The sequence below is a fragment of the Sebastes umbrosus genome, chromosome 11 (genome assembly GCF_015220745.1).
Source record: "Sebastes umbrosus isolate fSebUmb1 chromosome 11, fSebUmb1.pri, whole genome shotgun sequence".
Taxonomy (NCBI): domain Eukaryota; kingdom Metazoa; phylum Chordata; class Actinopteri; order Perciformes; family Sebastidae; genus Sebastes; species Sebastes umbrosus.
In genome coordinates, this window is record NC_051279.1 from 18,831,318 (window position 1) to 18,849,085 (window position 17,768).

Here is a 17,768-nt window from a genome sequence, read left to right on the forward strand (position 1 = left end):
AACTGGTGCATGTCAGCCTTCATCAGAATTTAAGTTCAGCAGGAAAAGATTGCAAAACAATAATAGCACCTCCTTTCTCTGTCATTTATTTAAAGAATTGCAATATGATTAGTTCTAGTTTAAGTTGGAGACTAAAATAAATGTTGAAACTGTCTCTATGCACCTATGTAATGGAGCAACTGTGATATTATATGTCTTATACTCAATACTTGAATACAGTAGGCATGTGATGCTGATATGCTTGTTGGTAGCCTTTGGTGTTATGGGGGAATGAGATTGTATCTTTTTCTGCATCTCAACTGCATCATCAGACAATATTTTATTTTTAGGTCAATTAAACTTGGGAGGCTTATATTCACTGTCAAGCTTCACTCAACCAGAATCATACAAAGCTTTATTTTGTATGGTTTGAGGAAAATAATAGACTGAGAACAGCGCTGACCATCACATATCTCACTGGCTTCTTTAATCTTTGAAACATTGTGCTTCCTGTTGATGCTGTATAGCTGATCTCATCCTAACCACTGATAGATCATTGAGCCATAGTAGGCTACCTCTGCTCTGCCTGTTATAGTGTATGTGACCTACAGTATATCGCCTGTGGTCGTCTGTATTATAGATAGGCTACTGTAGATCTTTCACTATAATCACAGGACATTTTATTTTCAGCAATGATCCCACCAAGAGTCACTCATCATTACTGAATGGAAAGCAAATCGGAAGTTGGCAGTGTGGACACATCACATGACATTAATTTGACAGAGCTATGAGTATGCCTGGGTTTTCCCCATCCTGTTTATGGATTGTCCTAAAATACTCAGTGTTCAACAAGACCATTTTGCATCTGGATACTGTTTTAGGCTGCATTTCTGTTAAGTTATTCACTGGAAAATGTACATTTTGGATTCCACTGAGGGAATTTGATGATTGCTTAAGTCTCAAATATAATCTGTTGTATATAAACTACAATTATACATGAACTGAAACAAATATGAAAATAAATGTAATGGTATTCCTTTAGGGCATAATTTGGTGTATGCATCACTGCACATGACTGAAATCTTTATTTATTGAAAGAACCACATACTTTTCCATGATTAAATGGTATATGACTGTATTCTCATTTTGATGTGCCAGAAACGGTATGAAATCTAGAAACTGAAAGAGAAGGGACCCCTGACAGTGCACTGATGCTGTTTTGTTTTGATCAAGATTTGTTAAATATGATACAAAAGTCTTGGACAAGAGTGCCCTCTAGTGATTAATGAAGACATACACAGAGAAAAACTACCATCATCCAGTATCTCATCACCAAGGCTGACTGCATACACTTGTGATGGCCCTTCTGTGTTTGGATCCTCTGCTTTCTCTCTCCAGGGCTGCAGACCTGATGAGTGTAATTGGCAGCATGGGACACACCGGGGCCCGGTGTGCTCCATGCTAAAAAGCCAGAGCATACAGCAGTCTGTGGCTGGCAGATCTCCTGACGTCATACCTCTGTGCCTTGGTTTTTGTTTCCTTCTCCTTGTTTTTACAGCACAACATCCATGCAGCATATTTTCACACATCCACTCCCTAGACTACTCACTCGACAGATTCCTTCCATACACTCTTTTGATTTACTGTTTGGTTTATAAATCTCTTTATTTGTTCAATATACCTGCCCATTTTTTGTCACAGTTCTAGAGCCGGGCTGTGACGAATGGCTGCTCGTCCAATTCTTCTTTTTGGCCTTTGTAGTGTTTCAGGTAACTTGGAGTAGTGCATTTTTCCACATTTTCTCAGGACCTTCTTGAGAAAACCATCCCAGACGAGCCCCCTATTTGTCACAGCCCGGCTCTAGAACTGTGACAAAAATGGGGGAAACACAGGTATACTGAACAAATAATGTGATTTATAACCAAAGAGTAAGTCAAATGTGTGTGTGTATGGGAGGAATCTGTCGTGTCAGTAGTGTAGGAAGTGGATGTGTGAAAATGTGCCGCATGAGTGTTGCGCTGTAAAAACAGGAGATGTGAGGAGATCTGTGAGGAGGCTTTGTAGCATGGAGCACACCGGGCCTAGGTGTGTACCATGCTGCTGATTACACTCATTAGGTTTGCAGCCCTGGAGAGAGAAAGCAAATACAGCAGAGGATCCAAACACACAGAGGGGGCCGTCACACAGTAGTACACAGTTTCAGTTTTCAGCAAATGTATTGTAAAGCTAATAAAAAGAAATTAACATGAAGCTCTGTTTAATTCAAAAACATTTATTTCATGAAATCAATGAAGATGTCCAATACTGTTGCGTAAATTCATCTGTGGTGACATCATCAGTGCGGAATGGAGATATAAATGAATTGTGGATCTCATTTTCCATAAAATGTTCAACCAAAAGTAACACAATACTGTTCAACTGCAGTGTAAAAAAAATAGCAAATTCATGTCACTGCTTTGGAGGAGATTCATGAAACAAACACTTGTTGATAAAAGTAAATGACATCAGTCCTTTAGAGTTCATCGTGTTGGTAGGTGAATTCCCTCACAGATATAAAACCATCTTTGTCTTCATCCTCATTTTTGAAGATGTCCTCTACCATCGACTCATGATCTGTGTCATTATGGGAGTATCCGTGCTTCTCAAATTCTTTCTTCAGGTACTCTCTCACCTGTAGTGCACACAGAATAATAATGACATAGCAACAAAACAAACATTACACTCTGCAAAAAAGAAAAGCACTTTAGAATTTCACACCTCCTCTCTACAGAGCTTCCAGTCATCATTGAGATCCATCTCCTTGAACGAATCATGTGACCTGGGACCATTTCGGATCTCCATGAGCTCAATGTCAAAAATGAGGGTACTGCCCGGAGCGATCTTGCCTGTAAACAAAAAAAAAAGGTTCATGTAAAAGCAGGGACTTAGGATTGTGGAGAAAAGGGGACAGAGTATACATGGCCCTCATGTAAGTGGATGTGGGGAGGGAGCCCAGAATTGTGTGCTTTGCCTCTGAAAAGAAGCACAGATATGTTATGAAGAAAAGGGGAGTCAAGAGTTACCTTTTCCTTCCTTGCCATATGCCAGAGATGGAGGGACGGTCAGCTTCCTGCGCTCTCCTGTGCACATGTTCTGCAGACCCTTATCCCAACCCTTGAGCACCTCTCGCAATCCAAGAGTGAACCAGACTGGATTGTGATCCCCCTCTTTGCGGCTGCCAAGAGTCACAAAGATCCATCACAGTTTTCTTTGAGAAGGAAATGTCCAGTACAATTGATATCACAAATATGTAGGGTCATATAGCTGCCACCTAATAATGACCGTCCAGTTGTTACTGTTGAGGTCTGAATTTGCACAGATACTCACAAGTAGTGGGCTGCAGCATTGTATAGATAGATAGATAGATAGATAGATAGATAGATAGATAGACTTTATTGATCCCAAATTGGGAAATTCTTTTGTTACAGCAGCAGGTTATCCAGACAATGCACAGGAACAGTAAATATACAATAAAAAAACACATTAACACTTGAGATAATATCTATAGTATACACAATATAAAAAATACATTAAAATACACTATAAATATACCAGACTACTACACCTAGCTTAGCACAAAAGCAAAGTGTGCAATGACATACTATATATTAGAAAAGTGTGCAAGTTACAATTTTTCTTTAAAATAAAATGAGGTAATCCAATAGATACATGCATTGATGTTTACAGCTATAACAAGCAGTGACTTTTCCTGCATTATGAGTGTAAGAAAATTGCAAAGCAATGCATGCAGCTACAGGCATAAAGCATCAAATTACCTGGAATAAAACAGGGTGCCATTACTCTCCAAGTATCCCTCGTGATGAACAAGAAGCATGTCTCCATACTTTGACTTTCGTAAACACATGAAGGGTTTATGTAAAACTTCAATTTTAACTTCTGGCTCAGGCAGTTTCGCCCCAGTGACAAACAACACAAACAGTGAGGGCAATATCGAACAAATAGAAAAAATAATCATTGTTGATTGCTATAACTTATTTGAAAAATTTACAAAAAAAAACAACTGAACCTTTCCCTAAAAAAAAATGCAGTGCTTAAAATAAATACATGGCAGGAATGCCAACTACGTGGCAGCCAACTCCTGCATGAGTGCAGCCTCTTGTTCAGCTGTCTGCACCTCCTCCCTCTCTGATTGGACAATTCACTCCTAAACCCCGCCCACAATATATGATCTCGTATTCTATTGGCTCTTCTTTGTTGTCAATCACCTCAATCCACACCCCACAGTACTTAAACCCCTCTGATGTAAATAGGAGGAACTAGTGATGGGAATTTAGGCTCTTTTTAGTGAGCCAGATTATTTAGCTCAGATCACCGAAGAAGAGCCGGCTCTTTTGGCTCCCAAACGGCTCTTCGTTTTACTACTTCTGTCTTTTATAATTCAGCCAAATTCAGCGCTGTTTTGACCTATGATTATGTGTGCACACATATCACTTAAATTATTCAATATAATTATACTAAACCGTATAATTTCCTGAATACCATAATTTTACATGCTGCTTCGTTTCCGACTGTCACTCATCTTGTCTGCTATTTGCGCACCGCAATCCTCTCTCTCTTTCTCTCCTCCTCTCCCTCCTGCTCTGTACCTGTAGACCAAGGGTGCCCAAACTTTTCCCTTGGTGGGCCAAAACTGGAACTCAATGGAGGGCCACGGGCCAAAATTAAACACCTATTGTATTGTATTGTTAAGATGCAAAATGGTACTAGGATCCCAAGTTCCCATATATACTGCATTCAAAAAACTGCATGTTTTCCCCAAAACTGCATGGGATTATTATAAAGTGGTCATGTCTGTAAAGGGGAGACTCGTGGTTACCCCTAGAACCCATTTTCAGTCACATATCTTGAGGTCAGAGGTCAAGGGACACATGACAAATGGCCATGCCAGTTTTTCCCCACCAAAATTTAGCCTAACTTTAGAATGTTAGCCTCCTTCCTGACAACTAACATGACATGACTGGTATAATGGAGTCCTTAGGTTTTCTAGTTTCATATGATGTCACTATCTTCTAACCATAAAGCCTGGTACGGCCTCCAAAAGACAGTAAAGTCGGTTGGGTCTTTTAATGAAAAAAAAAAAAATTTGCTAACATCTGGCGGGCCAAATCAAACCTGATGGCAGGCCAACTTTGGCCCGCGGGCCCCACTTTGAAGTAATTAAAGAAAGAAAAACACGGTTCTCTGACGGGAGCCGGCTCTTATCGTTCACTTAAAAGAGCCGGCTCAAAGAACCGGCTCGTTCATGATCCACCCATCACTAGGAGGATCAGGCTGTAGAGTCTCAGATTCACAACACAGTTAACGCTCTTTTATCCACGTAGCTGTAACATGTGAAGCCGAGGAGGACGTTCTTCCACTAAATCACTCTCTAGGCCTCGATGGAGTCGCTTCAATCAGCTGGCCATCATATCTTGTTATGATAAAACAAGTAATGAACGGGAAAAACTCATAATAATAAACAAAAATGGAAGGAATGCTGCATAAATGGACCAATTACATCAGTGGTGAGTATTATAATCCCTCAGTCGCTGCAGTGTTTTCGGTTATATAGCGCTCGTTGTTAAGGCAAGCTAGCTAGCATGACAACGTCAGAGCGCACTGTCTGTTGAGCTGGAGATAACGTTAACGGGCAACGGTTAAACTAACGTCAACGGGTAACGGCTATCTCAGGGGTCTCTAGGCAACCTGCAGCTCCAGAGCCTCATGAGGCTCTCCAGCGGATCACTGTGGCTTTATCAACATGGAAATCAATAACTGTTTTCTTTGTCTATATTTTAATTTTTATTTATCATTGTTGTAGGTCTATGGTAGGACGGTACGATGGAGTATTAGGGCCACATTGAGGACAAAAAATAAATCTGAGATTTAGAGAATAAAGTTATAATATTATGAGAATAAAGTGGTAGTAATTTTACGTGTTATTTTTATTTTTTCTCTTTAATTTATGATTTTATTCTCTTTAATTTATGACTTTATTCTCTTAATATCATGATTTTATTCTCTTAATATTATGACTTTATTCTCGTAATATTATGACTTTATTCTCTTAATATCATGATTTTATTCTCGTAATATCATGACTTTATTCTCTTAATATCATGATTTTATTCTCTTTATATCATGATTTTATTCTCTTTATATCATGATTTTATTCTCTTAATATCATGATTTTATTCTCTTTATATCATGATTTTATTCTCTTAATATCATGATTTTATTCTCTTAATATCATGATTTTATTCTCTTTATATCATGATTTTATTCTCTTTATATCATGATTTTATTCTGTAAATCTCAGATGTTTAATCCCTCATTATGGCCCTAATACTCCATAGTACATTTGCTCTTTGACCCTCACTGCATTAGACTTATATACTATATACTTAGACTTTAAATTGTGTTACCTTCATCACTATGATCAAATGTTTTGCAGCTCCAGACAGATTTCTATTATTATATTTTTCCTAAAGTGTCTCTTGACAGTAAAGCATGAGAACCCTGAGCAAAGCCAACGTTATCTATCTAGCTTCAACTGTCAGCGTTTTGTGCACCACTTTGATGTCACTAGCTTCTCTTTTAACGTTTCTAAGTTATCTGTTTAAGGAAGTACAAGTTATTTATGTAGTCTTAACAGGTAGCAGCTATCTAATTGTAGGTTAGTTCCCACCATCTGTCATTATAAACAGATTAGCTGCATTAAACAGCTAAAGTTAGTGAAGCTATTCAATTCAAACTTTATTCAGACACACAGGAGGTCCATAGCAATAAAATAAAAAGAAACAAAAAACATACAAGATAAGACCACAGCAGTTCATCATTCATTCAGTTCATATGTAGGCTATCTCTCCAGTGTTTTCTGAGCCTGGATGAGTACTGAGTGCAGCTCTTGCTGGTTAAAGCCTCTATGATGCTGTTCTCTGACTCATCCAAAAGACAAATAAAATGATACATCAAATGTCTTAAAATGCCTAATATGTAGGAACACCAGAGGACACTAACAGTTGACTGACACTATGACATCTGGGAACCTTGAAGCAACAACCTCATTGCATCATTTTTATTTTTTATTTAACCAGGAGTAAAAACTCATTGAGATTAAAAAATCTCGTTTCCAAGAGTGTCCTGGCCAAGATAGGCAGCACCACAGTTACACAGTTGCAAGTCATAAAACAAACATAACCATTGAAAATGAAGACAAAGAGCAAATTTCAAAATCATAAGGTATCAAAAAAACATTCAAAACATCTACAGCCAGATGTGCCTGTTTCCAAATCTTGTAGAAGCACTTTAAAGATGTCCAGTGAGACCAGCTCTCCAAGTTTCAGGTCATTTTGTAGCTGATTCCATCAAGAGGGAGCAGCATTCCTGAACACCCTTTTTCATTGTCATTGTAAGCCACTATGAGCCTTCGGCATACTATTTTTCTTGTAGCTAAACCAGAGATGAGCTGTGTACAAAGGCGTGCAGAAAGCTCTAAAAATAATGATCATTTTACATTTACAGAACACACACTGAACTTACGAAGCAGCATATTTGCCTGAGCATATAGTTTACAGCACTGTCGATAGATATCTCTGTCAAGCTAGCAGTTAAAGGTTAAATAACGCTCTCATACCGAATAAGTGCTCGCTAAACAGCAACGTTGTAATTATCTAAATATATATTTTTCTTTCTAGGTTGGCAACCTCGTTGGTTTGTTCTTGATGGAGGAACTTTATCCTACTATGACTCGCAAGAAGATGCCTGGAAGGGTTGCAAAGGCAGCATTAAAATTTCCGTTTGTGAAATCCAAGGTCTGTATTATGGCTCACTTTGTTCCCTGTCTGCTGTGTTTCATTGTGCAAGTGTGTGTGTGGGAGTATAACTGACAAGCATGACTCCCTCTGTGTTTTATTCATTAGTTCATTCCTCTGACTCCACGCGAGTTGACCTGACCATACCAGGAGAGCAGTACTTTTACCTCAGAGCCATCAATGCAGCAGAGAGGCAGAAATGGCTGGTGGCACTGGGAACAGCCAAAGCTTGCCTTACAGACAACCGGACAAAGAGAGAAAAAGGTATTTTGGATGCCATGACATCTTAATGTCTTGTCCCACACATTGAGACGATGTCCCACATTTTCATTGGCTCCAGTTTTCAAAAGTCAAACCACCGCAGGACAGACGCTTTTTAAAAAAAAAATCTGACTTTTATCCAAAGGCTGTGAAGAAAGCAGGGAAGGCTGTCATCATAGGGCTGTGTTTGCTGTCAAACTGCGCACATACAGTATGGATCAATTGCAGGTTAACTTTTCACCGTCTTTGCTACGTTATGCCCAAAGGGGAAAATTGCGAGTCACCGCAATGTCACAAGCTATGCAGATTTAGGTAGAATATGATGGAAACTACCACAAAGAAAAGGAAGAGCAGCTATGACAAAGACTGTGGAACTACTTATAAGTATTTATAAGCCTGTGGAAGGCGAATCTCAGTTATTTTTCAATTTCACACGGGGTAAAGCAACATGAAGCAACACATGTGACACATGTTCATGTGAGTCTCACAAGAAACGCGCGGCTCAAAAAGAGATGTGCCAATCTATATATGCATTCAGGCAAAGCATAGAGACGTAACAAGTTAAGGGGCAGAATAGAAATGTTTATTATTTAAGTTAGATGGACATTATGTCAAAATTGTAAGCTACCTCTCAGCATTGGTAACATTGTCCCGCACAAACATACTCTTTGTCCCACATTTGGTCTGTTGGGATCTGGTCACCCTACCCTTAAAGGGTACCCAAAAGGACCTATTCTATTGTATAATGTTGTAAATGTCTTCCCAAACGTTGGCTCATTTGCTGTTATTATTCCAGAGCTTCATGAGAACACAGAGGCACTGAAAACTAAGATGTCTGAACTCAGACTGTACTGTGACCTTCTTCTACAACAAGTAAACAAGATCAAGGAGAATGATGAGCTAGAAGACACAGCGGAGGTAAGTTTAAAGTTTGGATGAGCCGATGAAATAGGAGAAGCTGCGGTTGGTGTGAAACTGCAGTATAGGGTAGCGCATTTGCATCTAGCAAGACAGAGACTAGACTGGCAACGAATGTTATCACAAGTGCATTTTCTTTAAAACTTGGCTTTGTATTTGAGCAGATTTGTGTACTAATGTGTACGTTTGTGTGCCATTTTCAGACAGGAATAGACACTGGAAACATGGTGAAGTCTACATGCACCACTTTCCTTAAGACTCTAGAGGAATGCATGCAGATAGCAAACCGTACTTTCAGTACGGATATGGCAACACAGAGTCCTCCAGGGTCTCCTCCAGTAGCAGCCATCAAACCTCAGAAGGTACGTTTTTGTCACTAATGATATCTACAGTAGTATAAATCGTATGGTTTTTTTAAAATGATATATATATAATCCTCTAATGTCTTGTTTCTCCAACAGATTAAACCTGTCAATCATTTAAATCAGAACCTTGGAGAAAAGTAGGTTGCTTTTTCTGTCATTATTTATTTATATTGCCTAGACTTTCTCCCTCACTCAGTAACCGTCACATAGATGTTCAAAGTAGCACTCAGCAAAGTGAGTGACACAATAATATTTTGTTATAAATGTTGCATTTCTGTGGCACAATTGTCAATTATATTTGCCCAAATGAAGTGCATTCCACGATTTAGAATTAACACTCAAATTCATTCCAGATGGAGAGATTCGGCTGAAACCTCAGGAGAAGCAATTGCACATGACAACCAGAGCCTTGACTCTGGAGCAGAAGGACCAGATGAGCCTGTTGGACAAGAACAGCATCATTCCCCATCAGATAATTCAGGTATCCCAAACACTCACTTCACATGCTGCAGGGTTCCCTCAACTAAAAACCATCACTGCATTCCTTAAAGGAAAGACCACACACGAAAAGGGGGCCTGGTGGTTGTGTGTATATCATGTGAACGGATGTGGATAGATCATTGCCTTATAGTGAGCTGACAGTGATAGATGCCCCAGTTACATTATTGAATTTCCCTTAGCAGTGACAAAGCCTACATACAGGGGAAGCTACTGCCGGTGATGGAAAATAAATCTTCCAATTTATTGTTTTGGATTATATATAATATATATATACAGACACTATCTCACCGTAAATACAAAGATACATTATTTAAAGTTAATAGTAATAGAGAAAATTGCTGATGTGGAGTACTGCGGAGGTGTCCCGTAAGATTTCCTTTATTAGATGGGACTATTTTAACGTAATGTGGCACTTCATTGGAACTTTTAAAAATAATACATTATATAAAAGAGACCTTTCTTCTGGTACATAGTTTACATCATGTTACATTAGAATATATTACATACTTTGGTTCAGACTTGATGTGATGCAATAGTGCCAGTTAACACTGTTACAAAAATGTAAGAAAATGTAGACAGATTATTTTAACACAATTGTTTGATAGTCCTAAAATTAGTTTTTTAAATATTGGAGACTTTTAGGAGATATGAAAGATTTCAAGAACATTTTGTTGGATTGTTATGGAGCTGTTAGTCTTTTTTGTAGGGGGCAAACCAAAACAAAGAGAAGGTAATGAAAGGCATTTCATGATGCGCAATGCTAAATTACAGTCGGGTGTGGTCACAACTGAAACCAGTCACACCTTACCAGTTGGGTGAACCTTCAACCCATTGAGGTCAGTGCAGCAGTACTTGTTATACGAGTCTAAATGATGGTTGTCCAAGTCATCGAAGGGCTGCTTTCACAATTCACTACACCCAGTCTGATGAGAACTGGGTTTCAGACTTGATGTGGTAGACAATTTGACTGAAACCAGAGGCAGTTCAGAAAGGAGACGGTGCACTGGGAGTCAGTTTCCTGTGTCTGTGTCACGTGGGTTTCACCACGGCATGTCCTGAGTCTATTAACTCCAATGGAAGAAGTGAATGTTAACACAGATTATAACTGAATCTTTCGCCCCATATTCACCAAAGTAAATATTGGACCCACTTTTCACATAGTCACATATCATCCGAACATCCTGACACTAAAATTACATTTTCAAGACAGACAAATCAGGAGAAAATGAACTTGTTCGAGACCTTTCTCTGTCTCAGCAACACATTCTTGCAAGATCTGACAACTAATGTTCGCGAACGCCCTAGGTAACTAATTTCCGTAATGCTAAATATGGCTGATAAACTGTGTAAATATATAATATTAGCAAAATAAAATATCAATACATTATGCATATATAGCCCAATCTGCTTTCATCCATCCCCACAATGTTCACAAACAAGGAGGGAGGGTGGGGGGAGAGGCGAACACGCCATGACCACGCCCCATTAGGAGATTGGCGGCGCTTGTAATGCATCATCTTTGTTCTAGAGCGTCTTTGCTGAAACCATATTCTGTATTCCCTTTTGTCTGGTAACACAAAATTATATTTGTCTACTGTTTTGTCTACCGTGTCACGCAGATATTGATGCCGCCAACGGCAACAGCTCAGTCCACGAGGAGGGAGACGATCCTACTTTACACACTACCCAGAATACCTCTGAGATTGAACACTACGACCAGCCAGCAGAGGGGGAGGAGGAGGAGGAAAATGAAGCTGATGATCAAGAGGAGACAACACAAGAGCAGATGCACAACGTGGACCAAAGTCAAGAAGAGCATGACAACAACAACAAGGAAGCGAACGCCGTCCAGCCTCAGCACCAACAAGAAGCCGTTCCAGACCAAGAAGAGGCTCAACACGAAGGCGAAACCTCCCGAGATTCAACCGAGTCAGACGACACAGAGCAGGTGGAAACTTTCTTCAGCACAATGAGTAACAGGTATGAAAATGCCACTCAGGAAGGTCACATCCTTTAGGACACATTCGTTACTGTATGATGGTCTGTGATATTTCACTATGACAGTATTAGGGTTAACCAATCTAAGCTATATATATATGTAGTATTTTTGTCTTTGAGGCACTGCACTTCTGCTGCAACTTTTAACTAAACTGCACAGTTACTTAGTTTGTGGAAATATATAAATTGTGTTACCGTGTTGCACAGATTAGATATATAATAATAACAGAGTTTGGAAAATTTTAAACTGAATCCATTTCAAGATGTCATTATAAGTGTTTTATATTAGTGTGTTCTCTCTTGATCACATGACACAGAGAGGCCCTCATCTGATATTTGGGTTTGTAAAGCTTTTTTGTTTCACTCTGTATTTCAAACGTATTTTAATTTCTTTTTTAAAAGACCATGAAAAGTGTTACTGAACAATGGACTAGCCTGTTTATAATCAATTATGTAATATTCAGTTATGACGTAATGGAGAATTGTCAAACTTAACCAGTATTCAACTGCAAGATGGGGACTACAGTATGTGCATTTTGGAGTTGGTCTTTTTAAAATTGATGAGACAGTTAAAGAGCATTAACATTAGCAAAAAAAAAAAACAACATCTCTGTTAAGTTGTAGACAAAGTAGCAGAATAGTCTCAGGTATCGTCAGGCATAGAGATTGCATGTCACTGTGTGAAACATTTCTCTGGCTTGGTTTTGACGTTTGTACCCTTTTTCTTTTTTCTGTTTGAGTTGATCAAATAAAAACTGAAATGGCATACTTACCTCTAATATATTCTCCTGTTTGAATCTGTTCTACTTTTTTAGATTTAGTGATATAAGACTGGACGACGACAATGGTATCCCTACACAAGAGTTTTTGGACTCATGCTATGCAATAGTACCTGTATTAGGTAGGCCGGTCACTTTAAGTCTCTCCTCCTCTTAATCTGCCACTCTTTTCCTCTTTTTCTCATGTGGTCATTTCACCCTTTATAGCTTTTATAAGAAAAACGTCTTCCTACTGTTTTTCTTGTCATTTGTGCATGCGCTGTTGTTAATGTTGTCTGTAACTAATGAGGTGGCAGCTTTCTGTCCTGGGTTCTTCATCATCATCCTTTTCTTTCATGCCCTCATTATTTCCTTCTGCACCTGTATGTCTTTCAGTGATTTTATTTATTCTTTGTAGCCACAGTCTAAAACGTTATCTCATTAAAGGAACAGTGTGTAACATTTTGGGGATCTATTAACAGAAATGGAATATATTATCGTCATAGCGATGTTTTCATTAGCACCTAAAACTAAGAATCGTGTTTTCATTCATTATTGTTTCCTTCATATCTACATAGGGAGCAGGTCCTCTTCACGGAGTCTGCCATGTTGCTCTGCCATGTTTCTACAGTAGCCCCAAACAGTGCAGTAGCTCCGATAAACCAAACACCGGCTCTAGGGGGAGCCTTTCGCGTTAACATCTTACCCGAAGGGCCACCGTAGTTCTCTGACACGCTTTTGAAACTGCAGTAACTCTGCAGAGTGCAAAACCGTGGTACAACCAGCCGCCGTCTGACTTCCGTTGCTCCTAAAATAATGTTATAATAGGAAGGATGGCCTCTGAGCTAGGCGAATGACGTTACCACGATTTTGCAATTGGCAGCTCACGTTACCGCAGTCTTGGAAAGGGAGGAGTGAACCACGCCGCTAGATGTCGCCAAATACTACACACTGTACCTTTTAAGTTTATTGTTAGCTCATACATGTTAATGAGGCTGCATGTGCCCTTGTCTGTGTGCACTACACATCTACAGATGAAGGTGGTTGGAGGGAATTGCTTGAGAGCTTTGTCAGACTTGGCCCAATAATTAGGAGGGTGGTCGGATTAGGGTTTTTGGTCATCAAGAATTTCTTGGTGGTATGAGAGATATGCAGATCAACTTAAACTACAGGGTGTAATTTGCACACATGTGAGATGGACAGGGTAATATTAGCCTGTTTCATATTAACCAGCATTCCAACAAGATGCCTTTTTATAGTGATCCTCTTTGTAAATCTCTTATTAATGACTAAATTTATATCTGAAGTGACGTGAACTTTCGCTCACCTCCAGCCGTGCTCAAACATTTTCAGCCCAGATTAATGACATCTCTCCCATTAAATCTTGACACAGACCCAGATACCAGTGGTATCTGTGTTTGATATCCTGTATGTCATGCAGCATGTCTTCAGAATCACTAAGGATCTTAGCGCCTGTAGTGTGTCACAAGCCTTCATTATTTTCCCATCAAATCTGCAGTCAAAAGGGGAAATTTTCTTCTGAACTTAAAGGGTTTTCTGCCCCTTTTTTTTTTTATCATTGCTTTAAATAAGATCAAGGCAGCTGCATCGTGCATTAAAGGAACAGTGTGTAACATTTAGGGGGATCTATTGACAGAAATGGAATATAATATGAATAAGTATGTTTTCTTTAGTGTACAATCACCTGAAAATAAGAATTGTGAATTAGCCTTAGAATTAGCCATTTATATCTACATACAGAGCGGCAGGTGCCATGTTTCTACAGCAGCCCCGGTAGTTCTCCTACATGCTTAACACACGGGAGAAGTTTCAGTTGGTTGCCATCTGCAACCTCACCGGTAGATGCCGCCAAATCCTACACACTGCTCCTTTAACAGCCACAACATTGTAAAGTCTTGATAATATGACACAAAACTAAGAATCTTTTGTTCATATGGAACAAAGAAATGATGATAGATTTTCTCTTCTCAGACAAGCTGGGGTCCACAGTGTTTGCACCAGTTAAAATGGATTTTGTTGGAAACATCAAGGTATGTGTGCATGTCATTGATAGGTTGTCTTAAAGCAGATTTTTACTGTTCCAACAAAAGAAATGATGACACAGTTCTTCAAAAGTGGCTCTAAATCTTGTGCTAAACATAGTGTGACAAACAGAAGGAATCAACATTAGTACTTTACATCTTCTGTAATATGTCAACAAGAAGATTTGCTGTATACAATACTACCTGACTCCTTCTTGTTTAGTTTAAAGAAATCAGACATATGCCTTATCAATCCTTGTATTCTTGTTGTACATGAGATCAACTAACTTACTGAACTGTTTAAATGTATTCTTTAGTTTAAGAATGATGGCAGAGTAGAATCTATTTCCAGCTTATGTCACTACATCACCTTTTCTTTTAACCCTGTAGAAAATTCACCAGAAGCTGATGTCGGACCCGGACGGCTTCCCCACACTACAGTCCATCGTGCTGCATGAAGTCCAGACAGGTGTCGCCCGGGTGCGCAACTCGGCCACCGAGGCTCTGCTGTGGCTCAGACGAGGCCTGAAGTTCCTCAAGGAGTTCCTGTCAGAGGTTAATGCGGGAGAACAAGACATCCAGGGAGCGCTAAGTGAGTCCCGATTCCTACGATAAACAAATCTACAAAGGAGTTCAAATGCATGTTCCAGATCCGTCACGTTCTGTCTGTTCTCTCACCCAGATAATGCCTATGGAAAGACCCTTCGGCAGTACCACGGATGGGTTGTTCGAGGTGTTTTTGCTGTAGGTATTTCTTACTTAAAACCAATTGCTTTTCACCCTCTGAGGTTCACCTGTTCTTGGAGTGTGACTATCGCGTGATTCTGTTCCCCCAGTTGGCGCTGAGAGCTGCCCCGTCTTATCCAAGTTTCGCCGCTGCCTTAGTGTCCACACAGGGCGAAGAGCTGAAGGCCGGCTTCACCAGCGGCATGCACAGGGACCTGGGAGTGTACCTGCCCGCCATGGAGAATCAGCTGGCCATCCTAGACGCCATGTACGAAGAATACAACCTGGAGTCTGACGAAGTGGTGTGAAACCTGAACAGAGAGAAGGATCCGAGTTCAAGGAAGGACAGGACCTGACCGCAGGGGCAGAGTATAGCGGCTGACTGCTGCAGGAGGGCGCCAGATGCATCGAGTGTATCTTGTGTACAGTACAGAGTAGTGTGAGCATGTCCCGTGTCAGTGTGAGGTGTTTCCAGTGGTTGTTAATCTCTACGACAGTCGAGGTTTGAAGAAGGTATTAATGTCTGTATTTAGGAGAACGCATTAACAGTTGAGACATTATGGTTTGACAAAATGTAGTTTCTGGGTCTTGTTTAAAAGACAAGTGTAGGGGTGTTGAGCCCTATTATGCAGACTCCAACCATAATGATACATTTGTTTCTGGTGCACATTTTGTGGCTGTATTGTGGCTTTTTATGTACAGGTACATAACCACAAGGCTCTAGTAACTTCCCTGGAAGAACACCATTTGTGATTCCCCTTGAACTGAAATTTTTTAATCAAGATTGTCCTGTTGTCTTCATGAAACCGAGTGAAATAACAAAGCACTATTTTGACAAAAGCAATGTTCCAATGCCCAAAATATATATATTTGCCTTAAGTATGTGATGGAATTACATACTGGGCTAACATTTAGTGTATTATGTAAAAAGTTAGTTATTGCACTGACTGTTGAAGTTTAGAATTTATGATCAATATTGATTTTTTTGTTTTTTTCCTTCCCTGAAATTTTAATATAAATCCTGCAGTTTTGAAAATGTATTGTTTTTACATCGCTAACATGTTATATGAGTTATTGCTCTAGAGACTTTTCCGTGGGACCAAAAAGGAGCTGTCATCATGTGAATGTGGATTTAGCCTCTGCTGCCTACAGTACCACAACACACAAGAATGAAATAACACAGTGGAGCTGTTAAAGTACTGACAACTGCTGAATACTTTAGTGGACGACTTCTCTGCACAAACCTATGCATCGAATGCATTTTCACAATGTCTATTTATTAAGTAAGTTATAAAGTTCACATTAATGTCATGGGGATAATTTGCAGTCCAGCTCTTTGTGTGAATGTATGGATGTTTGTATCCATAGAGCATGTTTATTGATTGCATGGTTTTATGTATTAAGGTGCCAATGGAAACTGAATTTAGGCCAAGGACTTGATTTAACCAAGTTAATAAATAATCCTAAAGGGGGATAGATTGATAGAAAGTTAAAATACATTGCTTCTCCTTCATCTCTGTACTGATAATGAACAGTAACATTCAGCTACTCATCATCTCGTCCGTGCACTGTTCTACATTAACTTGAGCGTTGTTACCAGCCGTACTTAATATTTGATGATGTCGTTACAACAATGAAAAATGAGCGGTAAGACTCCCGGCCAGGTTTGTCCATAGAGTTACTGAGCCATTCGAACAAAGCAGGAACATCCTCATAGGGCTTTTTTCTTTTTTTTACCAAGACATACCGCATAGTATTTTTTAACTTTATTCTAACTTTTCTTTTGTGTTTTCAGGAATGCATACAGTAATAATTCTCCAAGTAAGTCATTTTGCAGCAGGTTTATGTCACAGGTGTGCAATGGGCAGATTTCCTGTTGCAGATAAATTCCAATGTTAATCCTGAGAATACGTCATTGTAATATTGCAAAAAACATTTGATTTGGTTTTTCTATGACTGTATATAAGATGCTATTTGATTTTTACATAATAAATAATGAAGTTGTCTCAGTGTGTGTCCGGTCCTGTTCTCGTCAGATATGTCGTCTTATATATTTTGTCTCAGATAGGAGCCCAGATGTAATGTTGATGTCCACTGATTGATTCCTCGGTCCTCTTGTCGGAAGAGAGCTGATCACCCACACCTGAATCTCATTCAACAATCAGTGGCGCTGTATTTTTTTACTCCCAGAACCAGTGTTCCTGACCTCTTGACCCCTGAGGTGTCTGTTGTTGAGTTTTGTGGCTAGTTAAACAGATTAGTGAGAGAGTTCATTAGACCATTTTCTGTCCACCTTGGTGACTTTACGGATGGTACTTGACTCAAATTGAGTGTATAATTGACCCTCTACATCTTGCTTGTTAAACC

The 17,768-nt window shown here is 39.4% G+C and overlaps 2 protein-coding genes across 2 annotated transcripts; one reads left to right on the plus strand and one right to left on the minus strand.

Annotated features, from left to right (window-relative positions):
• Positions 1 to 2,235: 2,235 nt before the first annotated feature.
• Positions 2,236 to 4,160, minus strand: fkbp14 (FKBP prolyl isomerase 14). The gene is made up of 4 exons (XM_037784046.1): positions 3,795 to 4,160; positions 3,042 to 3,193; positions 2,737 to 2,864; positions 2,236 to 2,650 (listed from the first exon to the last, which is right to left on the minus strand). Exons 1-4 carry the CDS (start codon positions 3,992 to 3,994, stop codon positions 2,492 to 2,494), a joined length of 639 nt encoding a protein of 212 aa, XP_037639974.1. The 5' UTR covers positions 3,995 to 4,160; the 3' UTR covers positions 2,236 to 2,491.
• Positions 4,161 to 5,503: 1,343 nt separating this feature from the next.
• Positions 5,504 to 17,406, plus strand: plekha8 (pleckstrin homology domain containing, family A (phosphoinositide binding specific) member 8). Its single transcript, XM_037784028.1, has 13 exons — positions 5,504 to 5,543; positions 7,716 to 7,832; positions 7,941 to 8,096; positions 8,890 to 9,011; positions 9,215 to 9,373; positions 9,473 to 9,513; positions 9,730 to 9,857; positions 11,497 to 11,857; positions 12,691 to 12,776; positions 14,626 to 14,684; positions 15,066 to 15,267; positions 15,358 to 15,419; positions 15,512 to 17,406. The coding sequence occupies exons 1-13, from the start codon at positions 5,504 to 5,506 to the stop codon at positions 15,707 to 15,709; spliced, it is 1,731 nt and encodes a 576-aa protein (XP_037639956.1). The 3' UTR covers positions 15,710 to 17,406.
• Positions 17,407 to 17,768: the final 362 nt, after the last annotated feature.